General features: G+C 40.2%; 2 protein-coding genes across 3 annotated transcripts in view; both read right to left on the bottom strand.

The window, feature by feature from the left end:
- LOC112052522 (uncharacterized) overlaps positions 1–23037 on the bottom strand; it is a 149237-nt gene that overhangs the window by 90010 nt on the left and 36190 nt on the right. The gene's annotated exons all lie outside the window — the stretch shown is intronic.
- Positions 126–22918, bottom strand: LOC112052525 (uncharacterized). Its single transcript, XM_052890088.1, has 11 exons — positions 22395–22918; positions 20574–20673; positions 19783–19950; positions 17386–17486; positions 16739–16835; positions 14190–15579; positions 13181–13303; positions 12447–12608; positions 10950–11126; positions 10474–10589; positions 126–10115 (listed from the first exon to the last, which is right to left on the bottom strand). The coding sequence occupies exons 1-11, from the start codon at positions 22477–22479 to the stop codon at positions 8612–8614; spliced, it is 4023 nt and encodes a 1340-aa protein (XP_052746048.1). The 5' UTR covers positions 22480–22918; the 3' UTR covers positions 126–8611.

The raw sequence follows: 23037 nt of genomic DNA, 5'->3' as shown, positions 1-23037 counted from the left end.
TTGGTCTAACACCTCGCATTCTGAGAGGAGACTCGAGCCAGCAGTGAGTATGGGTTGATAATTATGAAAAATTATAAAGTTATGAGATTACAAACATAAAAAAAATATAAATAAAAAACCATGTCAATATAAGACGTTTCATTTATTATGAAAAGTCATTAAAGCTATGAAACAAATACAAATAGAAAATATACGTTAAAATATTATGAAGACTGTTTTTCAATCATGTTCATATTATATGAGAGACATTTTGACAGTGCTGTCAAAAAATTTGTGAAGCTTATTAACAGTATCAGCGCGCGCTTACAGAAAGACATTTTTTGACTAATGTTATTGTGGATAGCATTACAGTAACAAGCAACTGTTCTGTTGATCTTTTATTAAAATTAATTAAAACCACGGACAAATATTATACTAGAAACCGTACATACATCTATAAAGACGTGTCCGAATGAGCATTGCACCAATTTACATTTCTTTATAACATTTCGATAAAGCTATTTTCTTTCATTGTTGCTATAAAGTAATTCGAATAGCAAACACGAATTTAATTTTCTCTCAACTCGATAAACGTTTTTTTTTGATAAAAAAAATCACACTTATAATTTGAACACCTTCAAAGCAAGAGTGAATAGGCATCTTCTCTCCAACCAATCTTCCACCTTAGACCGCCTTAATGCTTTTCATCAGGCTTAATTGTAGTCAAGCGCAAGCTTATATTGCATTAAAAAAAGTTATTTCAATACATTACATACATTTGTATATTATCAATAAACCCACATGACGTCATCGTAAATAGATACAATAGAGACGGTTGGATTTTAACCTGTAGATTGAACAGCGGTGTCTAGCTAAATACAGATCCGTGGTTAAAACATCAAAAAACAAAATACTGTTAGATAAACCTAGATTTTTAACACAATAACACATCAATCTCCTATTAAAAAGTGGATGCACAATCAGCGACCAAAAAACTCAATGACTGCCAAACACAACTTCTTGGCACTCAATTCAAGTAGTCATATTTGTAAATTCAACTTTAAACTCAATCCTTAAAGTTGAATTGGCTCTGAATTTGGAATTTTATTGAATACTGGACTGTTTTTTAAAGGCCCTTAGGTATAATTTTCTTTACCAATAATCCTAAAACTGTCAAAGCATAATTGGCCAGTTTTTAAGTGAAATTTTCTACATGATTGTGCGTCTTTTTATTATAAGAGGTCAATGAAATAACACCACTTTTTTGACAATTTTAGAATAATGAAATAGATAATAAATATTTTGTTCGTGCCGCTCAAAAAGAATTAATTTGAAAATACCTAGTCTAACAAATTAAATAGTTTTTGTGTTTCTATTACAATATTATAAAAAATACTTAAAATAATTTATTATGAACAGCTAAAACTCACGTGATATGACATCGGAGTATGTCCGAATAGTTTCAAAACCATACGGGGCCCTTAGTCATGAGCTGGTTCTTGCAACGCACAAAAAAAAATTTGCAGTTTCATAATAAATTGCCATGAATAACACTCGCGAATAGTTTAAATTCTAAAATACTCAAAATAAATTTTAAAATATTTTTTTTTACATTTATTTCAGGGTGACATAAGTTATATTTTTTTATAACCGCGTCCTTTTGAAAGACCGGTTAACAAGGCGCTGCGACTTTTGCAACAACAACAATCTGCAATCACCTTTATAAAGGAACATGAAATAATAATAATATTTTCTTCTCTTAAAATACATTTTTTCTACAATTAACCATGCAATACAAAAGTCTACGGGTTCCTACGCTAAGGTGGATGCAGACTTTAAACACGCCGCGCTAAAAGTATGAAACAGTTAATCAACTGACGAAGTAATGATAGTTTAAAATAAGCTCAAAAAATCCTTTTGGCATATTTAGTATCATAATATCAGCTTTGTTGACTTATTAATGTCGACTAGTACTAATTTAAAAAGTGATATAATATAGGTAATAAGATAAGAACAGAGTTTCTGTTTTATATAAATCTCGCGGGTCCATGCATTATTCCGAGAAATATTTGATATAGTCCAGGTTAGAATCTATCTCTATTTTAAATTTCAGCCAAATAGGTTAAGTAATTGCGGCGTAAAGAAAAAAATACACACTTAAGAAACTTTCACTTTTATAATATTAGTGATTTTGTTCATTTCCCATCATTAAAATATGTAATGTGCATATCGGTCTCTCTTACGGCCTCTCGTAACGAAAGAGGAAGCAATAGATAGTCAAATTATGTTTTTTTTTATTCTTTTACAAGTTAGCCCATGACTACAATCTTATCTGATGGAAAGTGATGATGCAGTGCAATATTGAAGCGGGCTAACTTGTAAGGAGAAGGATGAAAATCCACACCCTTTTCGATTTCTACATGATATCACACCAGAACGCTAAATCGCTTGGCGGTACGTATATGTCGGTAGGGTGGTAACTAGCCACGGCCGAAGCCTCCCACCAGCCAGAGCTGGAGCAATTAATAAAACCTCAATCGGCCCAGCCGGGAATCGAACCCAGGACCTCCGTCTTCTAAGTCCACCGCGCATACCACTGCGCCACGGAGGCCGTCAAAGACTGGCAGGTAAAAAAGCTTTAAATATATTTTGAACGGTTGCGTTTTGTAAGTCTGCATCCACCATTACCTATTACATCGATATACATAATACATAAAGTTAAACTTTTAATTCTTTTACTTAAACTTATAATATTATTCTAATATACATTTAATGTACGACAATAATTTTTAATACTATATTTAAAAAAAACATAGCTTTTTTGTTATAATACATTCGAAAAACACATCAATAATTTAAAAAAAAAAAAAAACATTTTTTTTTCAAAAGCCCCGAACGGCGAACTTGTGACCAACAGGGGTTATGGTTAGGGTTGTATTTTGTAAAGTTTTTGGGTTAAATTGTTGAAATAACTGTTGGATGTGTCGGAAAAGTCAAGCCATCTGAAAGCTTTCATCAAAAACGCTGCCCTTAAATCAAAACAAAAAATGCATGGAAATATATTCGGATTTTATTGAATCCCTTCTTTAACATGTTCGCTGTGGTACGAGGTCAATTGACCTCGTAAGCCCAGCATGTTCAAGAGCTACGAGGTCAATTGACCTTGTAAGCCCAGCATGTTCAATAGTTACGAGGTCAATTGACCTCGTAAGCCCAGCATGTTCAAGAGTTACGAGGTCGACGGACCTCGTAACACACCACATAAAGTTTTAATACGAGGTCAAAATACCTCGTAACGCACCAGAGTAAAGTGCAGAAAAATATGTTAAATTCGCGGAAAGGTGCAAGTTCGATATAAATTATGTATTTGCTTTATACAATTGCGTAAACCTTTTCTTTTCAAAGCAGATGTCTTGAATAAAATACAATAGTGAACAAAAAGTAATACACCAAAATCAAAATAAGTTAAAACAGACTATATTACATTTAAATGAACATTATAAATTCAACTTAGTTATTCATTAATGTTATATAATTTCAATCTACTCTCAGAAATACATATTGCTGAATCTCGAAAATACTTTAATTAAATACCATTATTTATAGTTATAATAAAAAACTTCCACTACCATTTTATATTTCTTTAAATTAAATACTTTTTAAACAGCAATTTTCAAAAAATGTCTCATGTTTTCTCAAATCTCCAAAATTACATCCATTTGACGTGAAAGTTTCAAATTAATGTAATAAAGTTCGAAATTTAGTTTTCGAATAAAGTAAATAAATTACAAGCTATTAAATTGTTTCAATTTATTTTTTCATAAATACAGAGGATTTAAATCTACGGCCATTTCGAAATTGAGATTGATTTTGATATTTTACCATTAATTTTGAAATAAAATATTATTTCACTGCTAAAAACATTTGGTACATATATTTTTGAGGGTAGATTGAAATAAAACACTTATGATATATGGCTTCTGTTACATTTATTAAATACTTTTTTAATACATCTAAATTATTTTTATTAATAATAATTATTATATAATAACTTACAATACTAACACCGAATTTCGAAAAAACTAAGGCTCGAGTCACACTATGACAAAAAATAAAGCTTCAAATAACTTATGATCGATACATAAATAAAATTGAAGTGTCTATCTGTTTTTCTAGAACAGATGTGATTTTAATGGGACTTTCGCTGGTAGATAGATAGGTTATCAAACAACATATAGGCTACTTTTTATTCGCGAGCTTTTCCTAGTTTTTACAAAAAAAATGTTGCAATAAAAAATAACAACAGAATTATCAGTATATAATCTTAATCGATATATATGTTTGTCATACATAACAGAAAAGATATATGAAACGCGTTTATTGAAAGTATGCAAGGCCAGTACGCAGACATCGTGTATATTTTCCAGAACTTCATTTTGTTTTACGTTCTGAAACCATACAGTGCTAGAACACTATGAGTTTATAATCTCACTATATGTATTGCGATATTGTAATCTGTCGATATATTGTGAATTGAACCTATTGCTTACAACTTAACGTGTTATTTTTCGGTATATTGTAATCTATCGAAGTGAAACAGTCAAATTGTCAATCAGGATGAATTTACCATAGAGTTAAAAAAATATTACAGCGGGCATAATAAAAATAGTAAAAAATTACAATGGGAAAGAAAATCGGAAGGGTGGCCAGTGCGTTTCTTAATATTGTGAAACACTGTTCTTCCATTAGTAAAATGTTGTTATTGTTAATTATAAGTGTAATTTTAGGTTTTTTTTTAACAAACAACAAACAGAATTACGACTAGTATTACACAAGAATAATAAGCTAAGTAGGTTAGGTTAGAAAATGAAAATTCGGGTGGTCAGTCTTTATGTATAATAAATAAATACAGTGAAGTCACAATTCTTGAAGTATTTTATTTGACTGACATATGTGTTTCATTCCTAACTCTATGGACACAGAACGGTCTGCTGTAATTCCGACAATCAGGGGCAAAATCGGACAGTTGACGTTTAAAGATTACAATTTAACAGTTTCACTTCGATAGATAATAATATACCGAAAAATAACACGTTAAATTGTAATCAGTATTTTCAGTTCACAATATGACGACAGATTATAATATCGCGAGTGAGATTATAAGCTAACGTATTTTACAATTTAACGGTGACATATATATTAAATATACGCATATGAAACACTAGCAGAAGCTCGCGACTCCGTCCGCATTAATCTCCGTTTTTCACAAATACCGCGCGATCCATGGGCTTTCCGGGATAAAAAGTAGCATATATTTGTTCTAAGGTCCTATTTATCCCTGTATCAAACTTCAAACTTAGCCTTTATACATAGTTAAACTTGGTTTTTTTTTTTATTTTCACAATTTAGCCCTTGACTACAATCTCACCTGATGGTAAGTGATGATGCAAACTAAGATGGAAGCGGGCTGACTTGCTAGGAGGAGGATGAAAATCTACACTCCTTTCGGTTTCTACACGACATCGTACCGGAACGCTAAATCGCTTGCCGGTACAAAAAACTTGACGTTTCAAAAGCTTGTAAATTTATTATCTTTTTTTTTTCAACTAAATCGAATCAGTGATTTTTCCGTGAAAAGGCATAAGACAGACAGACTTACTTCGCATTTATAATATTGGTATGGATATACGAAATACACAGTATAAAAGTCAATTTCCAATATTTTTGTCGGTCTGTATGTCTGTCGGTCGTAGATGTAAAAAAAAATTGAAATCATAGTGTGAATCCAGCATTATTTATAGACTACATACATTTAACGTGTTGCACACTAAAGTTTTTTCATAACGGGACTTTTTCTTTTATTTTTTTTTAAAAAGGTCGAAAAAAAATTTTCTCCAGACTCCTTTCTCGAAAAAAAAATATTGACATTTGCGTCTAGGGATGAAAAATATGCAAAAGTGAAGAAAATTCTTTTGCACTAAAATAATAATACGCCATATTCGGCTCACTGTTGAGCACGAGTCTCCTCACAAAGTCACTCACAGTGTTTCCCGACTTACTGGAGAGGAATTGGAATATTGGTCATATTAAAAAAAAATAAAAATAAAAAAAAAGTTCAGTGCACAACACTTTCAAAATATACTAATTTTTTATTAATATTTTGAGATCTTCCTGCAACTTATATAAGAGTACATTCATATTATATATTTAAAACACCGAAATAGTTATCAATTAATAAGCGAATATCAAATTAGCCATTTCGCAAATAGCATTATACATAGCAAAATCAAAATACCATTTTCATATAAATAAATGCAGTGAAATAATAATAATAAGTCAGTAATTCAACTTTTTTTTTTTAAATTTGCATGCATTAAAAAAAAAAAAACGTCACAAGTCTCCTTGACAACCGCATTTAAACAAAAGGAGATGGTCCATACAATCTTATTAAAATTTATTAAAGTGAATAAATGTAACTAAATAAAAAGAAATATATAAAATTAAAACCCAAGTTTTTGAGTTATGCCAAGATGGCGCCCTTAAAGCAACTATGACATGCCAATTGACAGCAAACGTCAAATCGATTACTGCATTGAAAACGTCATCAATCCGCCATTATTATTCTTATTAGTGTTGCATTTTATGGGAGAAAATTAATATTATTTTGAAAGAATTAAAGTAAATTCATAGATTTGTATAATCAAAAATAGTTAAAAAATATATTTTCTTTTATTTCCGCCAGGGTATAATGACTGGACCTGGGCTCCATACAATTTTGGACCATCTCCTTTAACACTAACAACAATTACGTAAATTAATATAATAAATAATAATTACCAATAAAAAAACTCATCTTATCTCTTTTCTATCTAATTTTTAAAATATTTAAAAACACAAGACGCCATTTTTTTTTTTAATAATATTGAAAGTTACTGATGCGACGGTTCGTGTCGTACTGACTCGAGAATGTATTCGTTTTTGAATTTCGTATTCGTAACGGGTACGACACCGTCGCGTTCCGTACGCTCCATCTGTATATTATTGATTAATCTGTGAGAATATAAGAAAAAATCAATTTGACGTTTGAGCTTAAATTTTTTACTATTATTATTTCACTGCTATAACAATTGTAATATTATCAGTGGCGTGCACAATGTTTTTAACTAGGGCATGCACTATAGACACAAATTGTACGTTATGAATCCTCAGGGTACGCATTGCATTTATGCATCTATGAAGTGCACGCCATATTTCTATTTCACGAAGACCGCATAATATATAGGTCTGGCAATTTGGTCGATGACACTCCCATGATATGCGGGCGACGGGGGAAGGCTGCGCAGGCGCGAAATCGTGCGTGCAGGGAAGTGAGGTGCATCAGTCGTGGGGTTTTCATTCATCGCTACACGCCCCCCGACCCGCGCGTACCATCGGGAGTGTTACGAACGAAGTTGCCAAGTCATAGATTGTATTTTATATAATATATAGCTTGGCAAGTCCGTTGGTGACAATCTCATGGTATGCGGGCGACGGGGAAGGAGTGCGCGGATGTGAAGTCGTGCACCCTCCCGGCTCCCGCGGACCATCGAGAGTGTTACGAACGAATTCGCCAAGTTATAGACAAAGCATATAACCAAGTCCTCCTCCGCAGAGTACAGAGGTGGGTATGACGTCATAGGGGAGCGAGGAGGTAGCATTCGCTGACAATAATAAATGACCACATCACTTACTTCCCTCGGTGGCGTGCATAAGGCTGTCGATCAGGGTATGCACTAGTAAAAAAAAATAACAAAGTCCTCCTCAGGGGTGGTTGTGACGTCAGAGCGGTGCGAAGGGGGTACTTCTGTAATTTACCTCTAATTTTTCAAATGCTTATTTTTTTTTAATTCAATGCAGTACATGGGTGGGTGTGACGTCATAGGCGAGCGAACGGCAGCAATTGACAAAGAAATTATATTACGCGATATCCCCTGGTCTAAGTTCCCTCTGTACATATCGCATGTGGACTAAGCATGATATAACATAGTCCTCCTCAGGGGTGAATGTGACGTCAGAGCGAAGGGACAGTACTCACTGTCAATAATAAATGAACAAATGTACGCAATGTCCACTCTACTTACTTCTGACGTCATACCCTACGCGGTCGAGGAGTCGTGTACCTCCACCTTATCGAATGTTTATTTTTTTTTATTTAATAGACACAATAACCACATGTATATGATATAGACAAAGCATATAACTATATCCTCCACTATGCAGTGCAAGGGTGCATGACGTCATAGCATAGCAAATGACAGCCATTGACAAATATATATTACGCGATATCCCCTGGTCTAAGTTCCCTCTGACGTCATACCCCAAGCGGACTAAGCGTAATGTACCAAAGTCCTCCTCAGAGGTGAATGTGACGTCAGAGGGGGGGGGGGTTTGTATACCACTCAATGTCAATAATAAATGAACGAATGTACGCAATGTCCACTCTACTTCTGACGTCATATCCCATGCGGAAAAAGCGTAATGTAACAAAGTCCTCCTTAAGGGCGATTGTGACGTCAGAGGGGGGGGGGAGACTTACTTCTGACGTCATACCCGAGGACTCGTGTAATGTACATCCAACTAAATCTTTTTTTTTTTAATTTTTATCATCATTCTTGTCATTCTCATCGTTGTGGTACTCACTATAAACGACATCGCATTCTGGGCGTAAGCTTCTGAAATTTTCAACGCCATTGTCGGTTACGCTGGTGCCAGAGAAATCTATGAACTCCAAGTCCGGGGCTGCAGTGGCCAGGTGTAACAAACTGCGGTCCGTTACATGTCTGTAACCGGTCACAGACAAGAACCGAAGACTGGACCGATCCGGTCTAGAACCTGGTGCTTGACCGACCAGCATCGGACCCTCTGGTCCGATATGGATTATGTTTATATCTTCACCGTCTGCCCTACCAAATCTACGGACAGAGAAATCTGTGACCAAACCACTTGAATCCACATGGGACGGTCTATAATTCAGGTGTCGGAGCAAATCTGAAGAATCCCTCGGGAATCTATAGGTGTTCAGTTGTGGTCCAACTCCTACGTATAGGACATGGTGTCGAGGTTCAATCTGGTATTGGACCGGCAATGGTTCACGTCTTTGCATGTTCTCTGGACGTTCACAGTTAATGTAAACTGGATCTTTATTCTTTCTGAACAAGACATATTTCTCCTTGTCACCGTTCTCTGGTTGTTTGGACTCTTTGGACGTTGATGCACCCTCGTTGACTTTACTAGTACCGGGTTTCGGATCATCAGTTTTGGGTTTGTCATCCTTTTTGTCATCCGTACTGTTGGGGTTTTCATTTTTGGTAACTGGTTTTGAGTTCTGTTTGTTCTCTTTATCTTCTGGTTTGTTCTCTCTGTTACCGACATCTTGGTCTTTTTTGTCTTTGGAAGTCGACGGTTCAGATTTGGGACGCGCTGAGCTTGCAATGACTATTACTTCGTTCTGCCTACCGCCCGAATTGTCGCTAACGTCGATAAGTTGATCGATTTTTATACAATCGACTATACATTCAGGGCCATCTCTAACCCTGACATTCTCATTGGGATTAGCATTCTCCTCTCTATTATCATTGCTCTTGTATCGATAACGGTATTCCTGATTGTTTCTGTTATCAGGATTATCACGATTGTTATCACGATTGTTATCACGATTTTGCATGTTATCCCTCAAATCATCGACATCAACAACGCTGAAATCTATTTCAACATTCCCAACATCTATACTGCCCATGGGATTTATCAAATTGAACTCAAAATTCGGCGGCACCATACCACCATCTGGTACGTTAACACGATTCGCATTCCCATTATCATTAGCGTTATCAGGGTTTCTGTTAGCGTTGTTATCATTATTGTTCTGATTGTTTTCTTCGGTTTCGTCGAAAACGAAGAAACCATTCTCGTTTCTGATAACTGGTAGTATTTTCTTTGTTACAGTGTTGTTTTCGAATGATATTTTGACGCCAGTTCGTCGACGTTTGTATGGTGGGTCGTTGCCATCGGAATCATCGTCGGTAGGTTTGTCTGACTTTCTTTTGTTATCCTTCTTGTCTGTGCCGTCTTTATTGTCGTTGGCAGGTTTTGTTTGTGGTCTGAAAGCAGTGATGTTTGATTAGATATTTTTTTCTATGTGATAATAATATGATAACGAACGAACTTTTCGAACGCGACCAATCTCATGTTGAGATGTTGATATTTTGACGACCTTCATAGCGCAGTGGTATGCGCGGTGTTTACAAAACGGAAGTCCTGGGTTCGATCCCCGGTTGAGCCAATTGAGGTTTTCTTAATTGGTCCAGGTCTGGCTGGTGGGAGGCTTTCCGTGGCCGAAACCGAAAAAGGAGTGGATTTCCATTCCCAACAAGTTAGCACGCTTCCATCTTAGACTGCATCGACACTTACCATCAGGTGAGATTGTAGTCATTGACTAAAAAAATATATATCTTTTACCTTTCACCCGAACACCCTGGCTTATCATTTCTGCATCCTGTGGAGGTAGAAGCCGCGTTTGCACCCTTATCATCTTCTTTGGTGTCTTCTGGTTTTTCAGCTGTTTCATCTGAATCCTGTAAAAAAAAACCAAATATGAGCGTCAACAGTAACGCGCGAAAAAACAACGCCAAAAAATCATGTTAGTGCAATATAATTTCACCCAAACTACAAGTAGCGCCATCTAGTATGCGACTAAGCAACTACAATCATTTAATGCATGAACAACAATGGCAAAAAATCATGTTAGCGCAATATAATTTCCTGGCAGCGCCATCTAGTATGCGACTAAGCAACTAAAATCATTTAACGCACGAACACACAACGGCAAAAAAATCACGTTAGCGCAATGCAATTCCACCCAAACTACAAGTAGCGCCATCTAGTATGCAACAAAGCAACCACCGTGCGAACAGTCACAGCAAAGGCGAACTCACGCAGGCCTCCCAGTCGTGCAGCTGCGCGTGCGGCGCGCGCACGTCGTCCGCGTAGTGCGCGTGCGGGCGCGCGCGCTCGGTGCGGCGCGCGCTCAGCCACAGCTTCTCCAGCTGCGGCAGCCAGCCCAGCGCCGACACCTCGGAGTCGCCCACCGGAGAACCGCGCAGGTCTAGACTCTGAAATAGACCAACGACCCAAATCAAATTAACTCCCTGGTTACTGCTCGACGCTATGATGTCGCGCCTGTGGCCGCACTTACTTCATGACGATTGTCACGTACGCACCACGCGGCGACTAAGCGTCTACTCCCCAATCGACTTAAAACCTTATTTTGAATGTAACAGAGACTACTTTAGATTGAACAAGTTTTTGGACCTTGAATACATTTTCAAAGGATTTGAATGAAGAACACATTCATTCATGTTCAATAATTTAGTTCAATTACGTCATCCGTAATGGTGATTTTTCGCAATGACTTGTGATTTTATTGGTGTTTGTGTTTTTTTTTTTTATTGTGTACAATTGTTATTAAAAAACTGATTATTCTGCTTATAATGAATGTTTTTAGGTAATTGTTTGTAAGAAATCTATTCAATAAATAGGAATAAAGACCACTAGGCTAGGCTCGATTTTCGAGTTTATTATTTAAATATTTGATGGAAAATATACTATGTCCCCGATTTCATTATTTTATAACGGCTTATTTTCAAAATTCGGTCGTCGAAGTGTTAAGGACCAAATACACAATCGGAAAAGGCAGCACGCAGCGATACTGTTGTGGAATCCGTTGCGGCGCCGCAACGCAAAATTGCACCCTATCAGCGGGCACACGAGCGGTGCGGCGCCGCAACGTTGGACAGCGTGTTAATAGACAACTGAGCGGTGCCGCTCCACCGTCGCAATGCATTCTCCCCTCCCTCGCCTCGTCTTGGTGGTTGCAAGTCCGGTGCGGCACCGGAGCGAATCGTGTGACATGCCACAGATATTTCTATGTAAGAATGAAACCGCTGCGGCGCCGCACCGTCGCCGCAACGCATTGTGTGACTCGCTCTTATTCTCAATCCAACTCAGCGAGATACGTCCGACGATCGGTAGCCATTGCATTTTAACGTTGGTCATTCGCTTGTTTCATAACGCAACGGTTCGTAATTTCTTCGGAATAAAAAGTAGCCATAATATACTCTATCTTCATTAAAATCGATTCATCCATTTCAGAGGACAAACAGGCAGACTACAATTTAAAAAAAATCTTGATTATCTTAGTATCATTTATATGCACATGAAAAAGCACAGGCATTTTGAAATCTCAGACAGACACATTAATTTTAATTATGTGTATTGATAGAGGATTTATGCCTGCTAGTCAACATTGACAAGACCTTCCTCTGATATCTTATCCAATTCCGAACATATCAGAAGTGGGATCATCCGAATTCAGAAAACATCAGAAGTAGGATCATTCATAATCGTAAAACATCAGAAGTGGGATCACTGACCTTCAGAGCCTTGAATCCATATCTGGCGGTGAGCGAGGCGTAGGCGACGAACTCCGCCAGCTTGTAGCAGTCCTGCATAATCAACTCCTGCAGCGCGCTCAACTTGCTCAACGGTAACAAAGTGGCGGGGTCCATCCACTCGCACTCGGAGACGTCCAGACTCTGAAACAGCCATCATGAGCAGCCTATTTTAAAGGGTCTACACAGGCGGAAGGGAGAAGCTAAATGAGATGTTAGGTTATGAAAATAAATAGACAAATCATCATCATCATTCATCATTAAGAACCAGTTGAGTTGATATAATAACGTCGAAATGTGTTAACTTGATGCACGGTTTGGGTGTTAGGTTTATTTTCGTTACGGAATTTCTTGATTCGGTCTGTCGTCGCGCTCAAATCCTGTGATAAAAGCTATGCAATAGCTTGAAAGAAAAAAAAATGGATAAAAGGCAAAAATTACCTCCAAATCCGGCTTGAGTGTTAGGTTTATTTTCGTTACGGAATATCTTGATTCCGTCGCCGCGCGATATCAAAGACTGTGATAAAAGCTATGTAACAGTTTAAAAGAAAAAAAATAAAAAATGTGTGTATCAGCTCCGACGCACGAATAGGGTTTACTTTTTCAAATCGACAGTCTAAATAGTGTAGTCCCGCAGCATACACTATGTACGTCTCAATACTCACTCCTAAAAGTGAAAGGTGCGCAACCGAGGTGCAGCAGGAAAAAAAAATTACCTCCAAAATGGGCAAATAGTCTTGTATCTTGAACAGGAAGGACTTGTCGAACTTCATGTTGTAGCATTTGGTGCCGCGCAACGAGAGCTTCTTCAGTGTCTTAGGGAATGTGCCCAGACATGTCTGAAAACGAGATTTATACATTGGTACAATGGACCTTATTACTATAGACTTAAAGATCACAATAGGGATGATGACAGTTTTTTAAATTGTATATAAATTAAGAGTACGCTAATAGTAAAGCAATTTTGTAAAAGTAACAGGGTGTCTGCGATCATTACTTTCGGAGCTAAAGGGATTTAAAGGGTCAGATTTGCGGCGCTGCCGCGGATCCCTGAAAAACACCCCATACAAAATGGTACGAATTAATGACGTCGTAGGTCATAATGATCGTTAGATTTGTATGAGCGGTCAAACAAAATTACTAATATCTTTGTTATTTGTGCATTTATGTTTATAGTTCACATATTAAAAAATGTCACATTTAATGTAAGAAAGGTAAAACTGTATGAATTTTCATCTAATTACGATTTTGAAATTTTATAAATCTTATTTATTTTGCAAATATCCAGACAATCTTTGCTTTTATGTATAAATTAGTTAACATTGACCTTATTTACCCGAATGTACCATAAAAATCATTATATTCAATCCTAGTCATCATCCCCATTGCATGTAGTATAATATACTAGAGGACGCCCGGGACTTCGTCCGCCCTTAGACCTCCTTAATCCAGCCCTCTTCCAAAATAAGTTCATAGCAGATGTCTACAAACTGTAAACTACCTCCCTACCTCCTCCCCGTCCGAGGGCCGCGACGGGAGGCATATACTCACAGTGCTGCAGTCGATGTTGCAATACTCCAGCGCCAGCGTGGTGAGTTGGGGACACTTGGCCGCCAGCTGCTGCAGCAGGGGCCGCGAGAGGGTGAACTGGGGCCCGCTGCAGCGCTGCGGCCCCGCGCGCCCCTCCTCCCCGTCCGAGGGCCACGACGGGAGGCATATACTCACAGTGCTGCAGTCAATGTTGCAATACTCCAGCGCCAGCGTGGTGAGTTGGGGACACTTGGCCGCCAGCTGCTGCAGCAGGGGCCGCGAGAGGGTGAACTGGGGCCCGCTGCAGCGCTGCGGCCCCGCGCGCCCCTCCTCCCCGTCCGAGGGCCACGACGGGAGGCATATACTCACAGTGCTGCAGTCAATGTTGCAATACTCCAGCGCCAGCGTGGTGAGTTGGGGACACTTGGCCGCCAGCTGCTGCAGCAGGGGCCGCGAGAGGGTGAACTGGGGCCCGCTGCAGCGCTGCGGCCCCGCGCGCCCCTCCTCCCCGTCCGAGGGCCACGACGGGAGGCATATACTCACAGTGCTGCAGTCAATGTTGCAATACTCCAGCGCCAGCGTGGTGAGTTGGGGACACTTGGCCGCCAGCTGCTGCAGCAGGGGCCGCGAGAGGGTGAACTGGGGCCCGCTGCAGCGCTGCGGCCCCGCGCGCCCCTCCTCCCCGTCCGAGGGCCACGACGGGAGGCATATACTCACAGTGCTGCAGTCAATGTTGCAATACTCCAGCGCCAGCGTGGTGAGTTGGGGACACTTGGCCGCCAGCTGCTGCAGCAGGGGCCGCGAGAGGGTGAACTGGGGCCCGCTGCAGCGCTGCGGCCCCGCGCGCCCCTCCTCCCCGTCCGAGGGCCACGACGGGAGGCATATACTCACAGTGCTGCAGTCAATGTTGCAATACTCCAGCGCCAGCGTGGTGAGTTGGGGACACTTGGCCGCCAGCTGCTGCAGCAGGGGCCGCGAGAGGGTGAACTGGGGCCCGCTGCAGCGCTGCGGCCCCGCGCGCCCCTCCTCCCCGTCCGAGGGCCACGACGGGAGGCATATACTCACAGTGCTGCAGTCAATGTTGCAATACTCCAGCGCCAGCGTGGTGAGTTGGGGACACTTGGCCGCCAGCTGCTGCAGCAGGGGCCGCGAGAGGGTGAACTGGGGCCCGCTGCAGCGCTGCGGCCCCGCGCGCCCCTCCTCCCCGTCCGAGGGCCACGACGGGAGGCATATACTCACAGTGCTGCAGTCAATGTTGCAATACTCCAGCGCCAGCGTGGTGAGTTGGGGACACTTGGCCGCCAGCTGCTGCAGCAGGGGCCGCGAGAGGGTGAACTGGGGCCCGCTGCAGCGCTGCGGCCCCGCGCGCCCCTCCTCCCCGTCCGAGGGCCACGACGGGAGGCATATACTCACAGTGCTGCAGTCAATGTTGCAATACTCCAGCGCCAGCGTGGTGAGTTGGGGACACTTGGCCGCCAGCTGCTGCAGCAGGGGCCGCGAGAGGGTGAACTGGGGCCCGCTGCAGCGCTGCGGCCCCGCGCGCCCCTCCTCCCCGTCCGAGGGCCACGACGGGAAGCAACGGTGTCTGAACAACGAACAAGATCATGGTCATTTAAATATACTGTTAGCAATTTTAGACATTGGTCCTACTATGTCATGATACGCAGGTACATTGATGTATGATGTAAGGAAGTAGACTTAGACAATTGTAAATAATAAATTGAGATATTGTCATGATACAAGGTATAAAAAATATCAGTTCCTTATTTGCGGGTCAGTCGTTCATTTGCTATCGCAGAGGTAACAAGTGCAATGTGATAGCAGTGAAGTGTAATATATATGTCGTATTGGTAAATAATACATAATATTGAAGATCAACAGTGAATATTATTTCGAAACCCCTCTGAACTTTATAATACCTTCGTGATAGCCCAGTGGGTATGACTTATGCCTTCGATTCGGAGGGTGTGGATTCGAATCCGGGCCGGGACATGCACCTCCAACTTTTCAGTTGTGTGCATTTTAAGAACTTAAATATATCAAATGGTGAAGGAAAAACATCGTGAGGAAACCTGCACACTAGAGAAAGTTCTCAATTCTCTACGTGTGTGAAGTCTGCCAATCCGCATTGGACCAGCGTGGTGGACTTTTGGCCTAACCCCTCTCATTCTGAGAGGAGACTCGAGCTCTACAGTAAGCCGAATATGGGTTGATAATTATGATCATACAATATCAAGTTGAGAGGAACTTTAAAAACTATATATATAACGGAGAATGCTGACTAAATTCCACTTATAATAACGGGGAAGCCGTAACCTCAGAGCAAGTTCTAAGCTTTACGTGTCAAGGATCACGGACTGGCAACCGCTAGTAGTTGGGTTAAAAGGCCATTTTACTACATGTACTACATTTTTTTTTTATTCTTTACAAGTTAGCCCTTGACTACAATCTCACCTAATGGTAAGTGATGATGCAGTCTAAGATCGAAATGGGCTAACTTGTTAGGAGGAGGATGAAGATCCTAATAAACTCACCTAATTAGTTACTCTAATTAATGTACGATGGCGCTACTATCTAATCCTCTGACATATACATAAATATATAATGTAAGTAAACACAAAATTGTGCATGTGTGCACTCAGCCAAGTAAATTCCGATCACTTTTTGCGGTGATTTTGTAGGCACGTAACATGTCTATATTGTAAAATGTCGTTGGTACAAAAACAAAGTTAAGATGAGCTCACCTGGGTAGAGGGGTCCGCTGTGCGCTGATGAAGAACCTAGCTGGGTGTCGCTCCATGCGGTCTATGTTTATCGGAATGGGGATCTCGTGAATGGCGTCTGAAAATGTCATCAAATCAATCTTTTTTTTTTAGTATTTTTCATTTTTTTTTTAGCCGTGATATGACCTCTGCCTCCGATTCCGGAGGGTGTGGCCCAATGCGGATTGGCAGACTTCACACACGCAGAGAATAAGAAAATTCTCTGTTATGCAGGTTTCCTTACAAGGTTTACTTCACCGTTTGAGACACGTGGTATTTAATTTCTCAAAATGCACACAACTTAAAAGTTGGAAGTGCAAGCCCCGGACCGGATTCGAATCCACACCCTCCTTAATTGGAGGCAGAGGTTATATCCACTGGCCTAACACCTCATTCTGAGAGGAGACTCAAGCTCAGCAGTGAGCCGAATATGGGTTGATATCAAAGCATGCAGTGTCTACTTTAAAAAGACTGTACCGAGCCTTGTGTTTGTATTTTTTAGATTGTAATTATGTAAATACTGTAACAATGCAGTCACTAGTGGACTAAATAAATAAATTAATCACGCAGAGATACTCCGATCCTACGCTACCGATAGTACCTAAATAAAAAAGCAAGTGAATTCTTACCACAGACAGTAGTGCATCCATTGGCAGAGGACTCTTTGCGACGGTAGGCTGATATTTCGTTCTCTGCTTCCTTCCGAGTCACATTTATGAGTCCCATACATCTGCGGAAAGATGATACAATTTTAATCATCATCATATCAGCCGATGGACGTCCACAACTGGACATAGGCTTCTTGCACTTCCAAACACAATCTCACCCGATGGTAAGTGATGATGCAATCTAAGATAATAAATAAATAAATAAATAAATATACTTAAACAATACACATCACTATCTAGCCCCAAAGTAAGCATACAGAGTAGCTTGTGTTATGGGTGCTAAGATAGTTGATATTATAATATTAATATACAATTATTTATTACATATAAATACTTATATAATGTATAAATACACACAGACACTGGAAAACACTCATGCTCATCACACAAATATTTTCCACTTGTGGGAATCGAACCCACGGCCGTGGATGCAGAAAGCAGGGTCACTACCCACTGCGCCACGCGGCCGTCAAGATGGAAGCGGGCTAACTTGATAAGTGGAGGATGAAAATCTACATTCATTAATTCAGTTGTAGAAACGTTTGATGGATCAAGATCCTCAACAATTTATTTATAAAGTATATTGTGGGAAATAATAGTCTGAGACAGATATAGATAGAGGGGTAGTGATCGGAGGGCGGGAACGACTTGCGATATAAGGCGCTCGTCGTACAGTCGGCTTCAGTACGCTTATGGCGTTCGAGCCGTCCACAGTCCACATTTCTTGTTGTGTAATTCTTTATGGGTACTTGGGATAAGCGGGGAGAGTGACTTGAGTAGAATTTGGGTAGTGTTGGTTAACCGTTAAGGACGTCCTTAACCCTACACACAAAGTTCACAAGTGCGTGACTCCACTCAAGATCATTCTTTGCCATTCTAGGGTTATTTTGGTTACAGTTTAATTTGTTAATTAAGTTGTCCCGACAAATATTGTGAATCATAACCTTCTGTTCGACATTGGTTTTCTTATTTATATAATCCACTTCTAAGTCAGCTAAAAATATTTTATTGTAGGAAATAGAAGTACGTTGTCGCTCGATCTTGTGTTGCCTTGTTCCTACGCCACCTTGTTTCCGTAAATATAGTGTGGAACTAGAGTCAGAGAGGGGCAGCGATCGGGCGGCAGCGATTTGCGATATAAGACGCTCGCCGTACGGTCGGTTTCAGTGATCTTGTGACATTCGACCCGTCCACAACTTTTGTTGTGTAATCCTTCATGGGTTATTTGGAATAGGCGGGGAGAATAACTTGAGCAGTGAATGGTGAGTGTTGGCAAGAGGATTGTAATGTAAGGGAACCCTTAAACCTGCATCGGGAGTCACAAGTCTCTGGGACTGCTCGAAGTATTCTCTGCCATTTTAGGGTTCTATTTTGGTTACAGTTTGTTTGTTTTGTTAATTAAGTTGTCCTGACAAATATTGTGAATCATAAGTTATGTTCGACATTGGTTTTCTATTATTTCTCTCATTTATTTACTACTTCTTTTTTTTAATTTTTTAACAATATAAGTATAAAATACAAAACATTATTAAAAATTTATAAAAAAAAATTCACCCTCCCGCTGCGGGACATTTGAGTGTCCAAGCAACCGGTGGTCAGGGCTCCAGAGTGAGGAACGTCCTCACAATACAAGCCGTCTCAAGAATTTGAAGAAACTGCCTTTTGTATCCGACTCTTGATCCAACAGTTAAGCGAAAGCTTCTTAAGGTGTTGGTCGAAGCTTTTCGCTATAAGACCATTGACTGAAACAACTATCGGAACAATAATAGTTGACTCAACATTCCACATGGCGGTAATCTCGTGAGCAAGGTCCAAGTATTTTGATACTTTTTCCTTTTCGGCTTTAACCAGATTATCGTCATGTGGAACAGTAATATCAACAATTATTGCACGACGCACTGACCGATCGACTAGCACTATATCAGGTCTATTGGCTACAATATACCTGTCAGTGATAATCGTTCGGTCCCAGTAGAGCAATGCACTGCTATTTTCAAGAACTGACGCTGGGTCATACCTATAGTAAGGCATCTCAAAATCGATAAGTCCATATTGAAGAGCAAGCTGTTGGTGGATTATCTTGGCTACTTGATTATGTCTGTGCAAGTATTCGCCGTTAGCAAGGTGAGAACACCCGGACACAATATGCCTGAGGGACTCCCCAGGACGATGACACGCTCGACAGATGTCTAGAGATTAGCAAAAGTATTATATTTAATATCACTTCAAAATGTTACCAGTTACAGCAAAATTATAGTATTTTCTTATGTGCGAACGTACATAAAGCGTCTGCCGAATGGGGATATCTCTCCATCTACAACTCTCCAACCTCCATCTATGACTAACTCGCTCACTCACCCGTCAGCGTCCCTGGCGTACCCGGTGAGCATCAGCGCGTGGGTGTCGGCATGCAGCGCGTGCTCCAGCAGCCACTTGAGCCGCGCGCGACTGCACCGCTCGGAGCGCGCGTCCACGTGGCGCCATAGCGACCTTTCGCGGACCAGGCTGCCCAAGCGCGAGCACGAGCTGGGAAATAGCTGATGCATTAGACAAACAAGTCCTCAATCGCGAAGTACAGAGGTAACGACAGTTTTTTTTTATTAAAAGAAAATTAAAGGTTGCCTTGCACTTGACTACGATTAAGCCTTATGGAAAGCATTCCTCATCATCACTGCAGGACATAGGCCTTTTGTAGGGACTTCCAAACATCACGATACTGAGCCACCTGCATCCAGCGAATACCTGCGACTCGCTTGATGTCGTCAGTCCACCTGGTGGGGGGTCGGCCAACACTGCGCTTACTAGTGCGGTGTCGCCATTCCAGCACTTTGGGACCCCAACGTCCATCGGCTCTTCGCACTATGTGCCCCGCCCATTGCCACTTCAGCTTCGCAACTCGCAAATAATGGAAAGCATTAATGTAGTCTAAATAGACCAAGACATCAAGGCTCGAGACCTTCACAGGTATTCGTTTTCCTTACAATGTATTTCCTTCAACATTCGAGACACGTGATAATTAATTCCTTTTAATGCACATAACTTAAAAGTCGGAGATGCATGCGTGAATCAAAGGCAGAGGTCATATACACTGGGCTATCATGCCCCTAGAGTCTGCCACAGTCATTAGTAAAAGATAAAGGAACACTCACTATCCCAACGCCTTCAGATCCCGGGGAGTACACAGCCGCAGGATGTAGAGCAGGACATCGTCAGACAGGTCCAGCATGTACACACGCGTTGACATGGTCACTGTCGACACATAGATGAGGTTATAGCAAAAACAGTATAGGCTATATATTATCTCCTACGGGAACGGGAACCACGCGTGTGAAACCGCGGGGCGTCAGCTAATCAGTTCATATGAACCTTCTTGTATGAGAGGATGTGGAGCTGAGAACCCACCACACTGCTCTAAAGTGGGTTGATGGATTTAGAGTTGTGTTTTTTTTTATTTACAAGTTAGCTCTTGATTACAACCTCACCTGATGGTAAGTGATGATGCAGTCTAAGATGGAAGCGAGCTTAATAGGAGGAGGATGAAATACAAAATTGCTTGGTGGATATCTTTGCCAGTAGGGTGGTAACTAGCCATGACCAAAGCCTCCTACCAGCCAGACCTGGACCAATAAAGAAAATCTCAATCTGCCCAGCCAGGAATCGAACCCAGAGAAATATTTTAGCATAACCACCAATCACATGGCTAAGTGCGGAAACGGCCCAGAAGAAAGAAGAAGATATCTTAGCATTCCATGGATTTGCTGTGCAGATGCCAGGTCCATTACGTGGTAGAGACAAAAACTCCGAGCAGAGTCTTGGACTTGTGACTACAGATGTAGGGTTAAGGAATTTCTTGTAGATCAATCAACAGTCCTCTCCTTAACTCATGTTGTTCTCCCTGCCTAGCCAAATTTGGTAAGATCCTATTAGAGCAGCTTTGGTTACTCGTTTTTAGAACTACACTTCTAGAGAGGCCAAGGTTTTTAAGCATGTTATAGAGATTTTGCTGGTAATCCTCTTGCACCTCCTTCTACGGCGTAGAGACTAACTACATAGCCATTTTTAGTTAATTCATATTTTGTTAGGTCATAATATTTATACTGAAGTCCTTCAAGATGTTAGTATCCCATGGCACAGTAAGCTCAACAAGTACTATACGCTTAGTTTGTTTGGAAAAAGGAAAATGTCTGGTCTAGATCTGGAAATAGGGACATCCTCTGGGATAATGTTCTTCATACATATCTATTAACAAAGTACAATTACATCACGAGCAGAGAACAGGGAGTGTTGATCGATCATCAAGGAATTCCTTAACCCTACATCCAGTAGTCACAAGTTCAGGACTCTGCTCGGAGTTCTTCTCTCTACCACGCGATGGACCCGGCACCCGCACGGTGAATCCATGGAATGTTAAGATATTCATCTCTCAGGTGCAAAACCTAGGATTGAACAGGGTTTACTAGAGGACTTCAGTTTTGTAAATCCACCATATTTTTCTTTTTCTTCTTAAAGAAGAATCAAGGTTTCTTGTCTTTACAAGAAACCTTAACTACAATCTCACCTGACGAAGCAATCTAAGATGGAAAGCGGCTAACTTGTTAGGAGAAGGGTGAACACCCAAACTCCTTTCATTAACTACACAATATTGTACACAAATGCTAAACTGTTTGGCAGTATGTCCCCACCCACCTCACACCGCAGAGAGCAAGTTAAGCTATTGTTCATTATCAATATAAGAGTGGTTGTAAAAGAATATATCAGAAGCCTGCTAACCCTCAAGGGCAGTGTTGTTAATCTCTATATCCCCTCTCCTTTAATGACCTAGGGAGCCAAAGAACCTAGGGACCTACAGAGACCTGGGCTTGTAGCAGACCGTTACAATACACTGATGATGTAGGAATAACTTCTTTTATTTGATATTAATGAGTTAAGATATTATAATGAAATATATAGTAATATTATATTTGTCGTACCGTCTTGGGCGCTCATATCGAACACCATTCCACTGTCGTCCATAATATCCTTCTTCTGTTCACCAATATTGTCTATAGAAGACATAGTGTAGCGAAAAATTCACTGCACGGAGTACCAACAGTTTTATATATTTTTTTCACTACAAAAATACCACCACAAAGAAATTCCGATTCATCTCGACAAAACGCTGACTAACAAGTTTAAGAGGTAAACAATTTATATCCCAAAATTGGATCCGTTCCAATTCAAAGGACGAAATTCATAAAGTCCAAACACCCCGAGAAAATAAGAAAACATGACAGAAGGAGGCTGGCTGAAAAAATTGATTTGTCAATATTGTTGCGCATAGTGATGCGCATGCTGTAATAAAAATCGATTAATCGTCAGCCTTCTTCGATTTACACCGATCGTAGTACAAACAAAAAAATATTTATACAATAAAATTTTTGTTACTATATTGTTCATTATATTCTTGTTTTAAGATGCATTTTAGAATAATTGAGACCTGGGAATTTACTATATCTTCAAGAAAATATTTTACTACTGCTTTTCTTTTCAATTATAATGCTTAAAAACACTAGTAGTCAAAACGGAGATCTTTAACCACAGACGACAAATGAAGCTATTTTATCTGACTTCCGT

Source organism: Bicyclus anynana, chromosome 27 (assembly GCF_947172395.1).
Source record: "Bicyclus anynana chromosome 27, ilBicAnyn1.1, whole genome shotgun sequence".
Taxonomy (NCBI): domain Eukaryota; kingdom Metazoa; phylum Arthropoda; class Insecta; order Lepidoptera; family Nymphalidae; genus Bicyclus; species Bicyclus anynana.
Note: the sequence above shows the minus strand (reverse complement) of the source record. Positions and strands in the feature narration are given on the sequence as shown.

Coding starts and splice junctions, on each gene's coding strand:
- LOC112052525 (XM_052890088.1), bottom strand. CDS start 22,479: ATGTCTTCTATAGACAATATTGGTGAACAGAAGAAGGATATTATGGAC. Junction 16,836..17,385: donor TGGATGCACTACTGTCTGTG/GTAAGAATTCAC, acceptor TGACATTTTCAG/ACGCCATTCACGAGATCCCC. Junction 13,304..14,189: donor GCAACATTGACTGCAGCACT/GTGAGTATATGC, acceptor TCTCGTTTTCAG/ACATGTCTGGGCACATTCCC.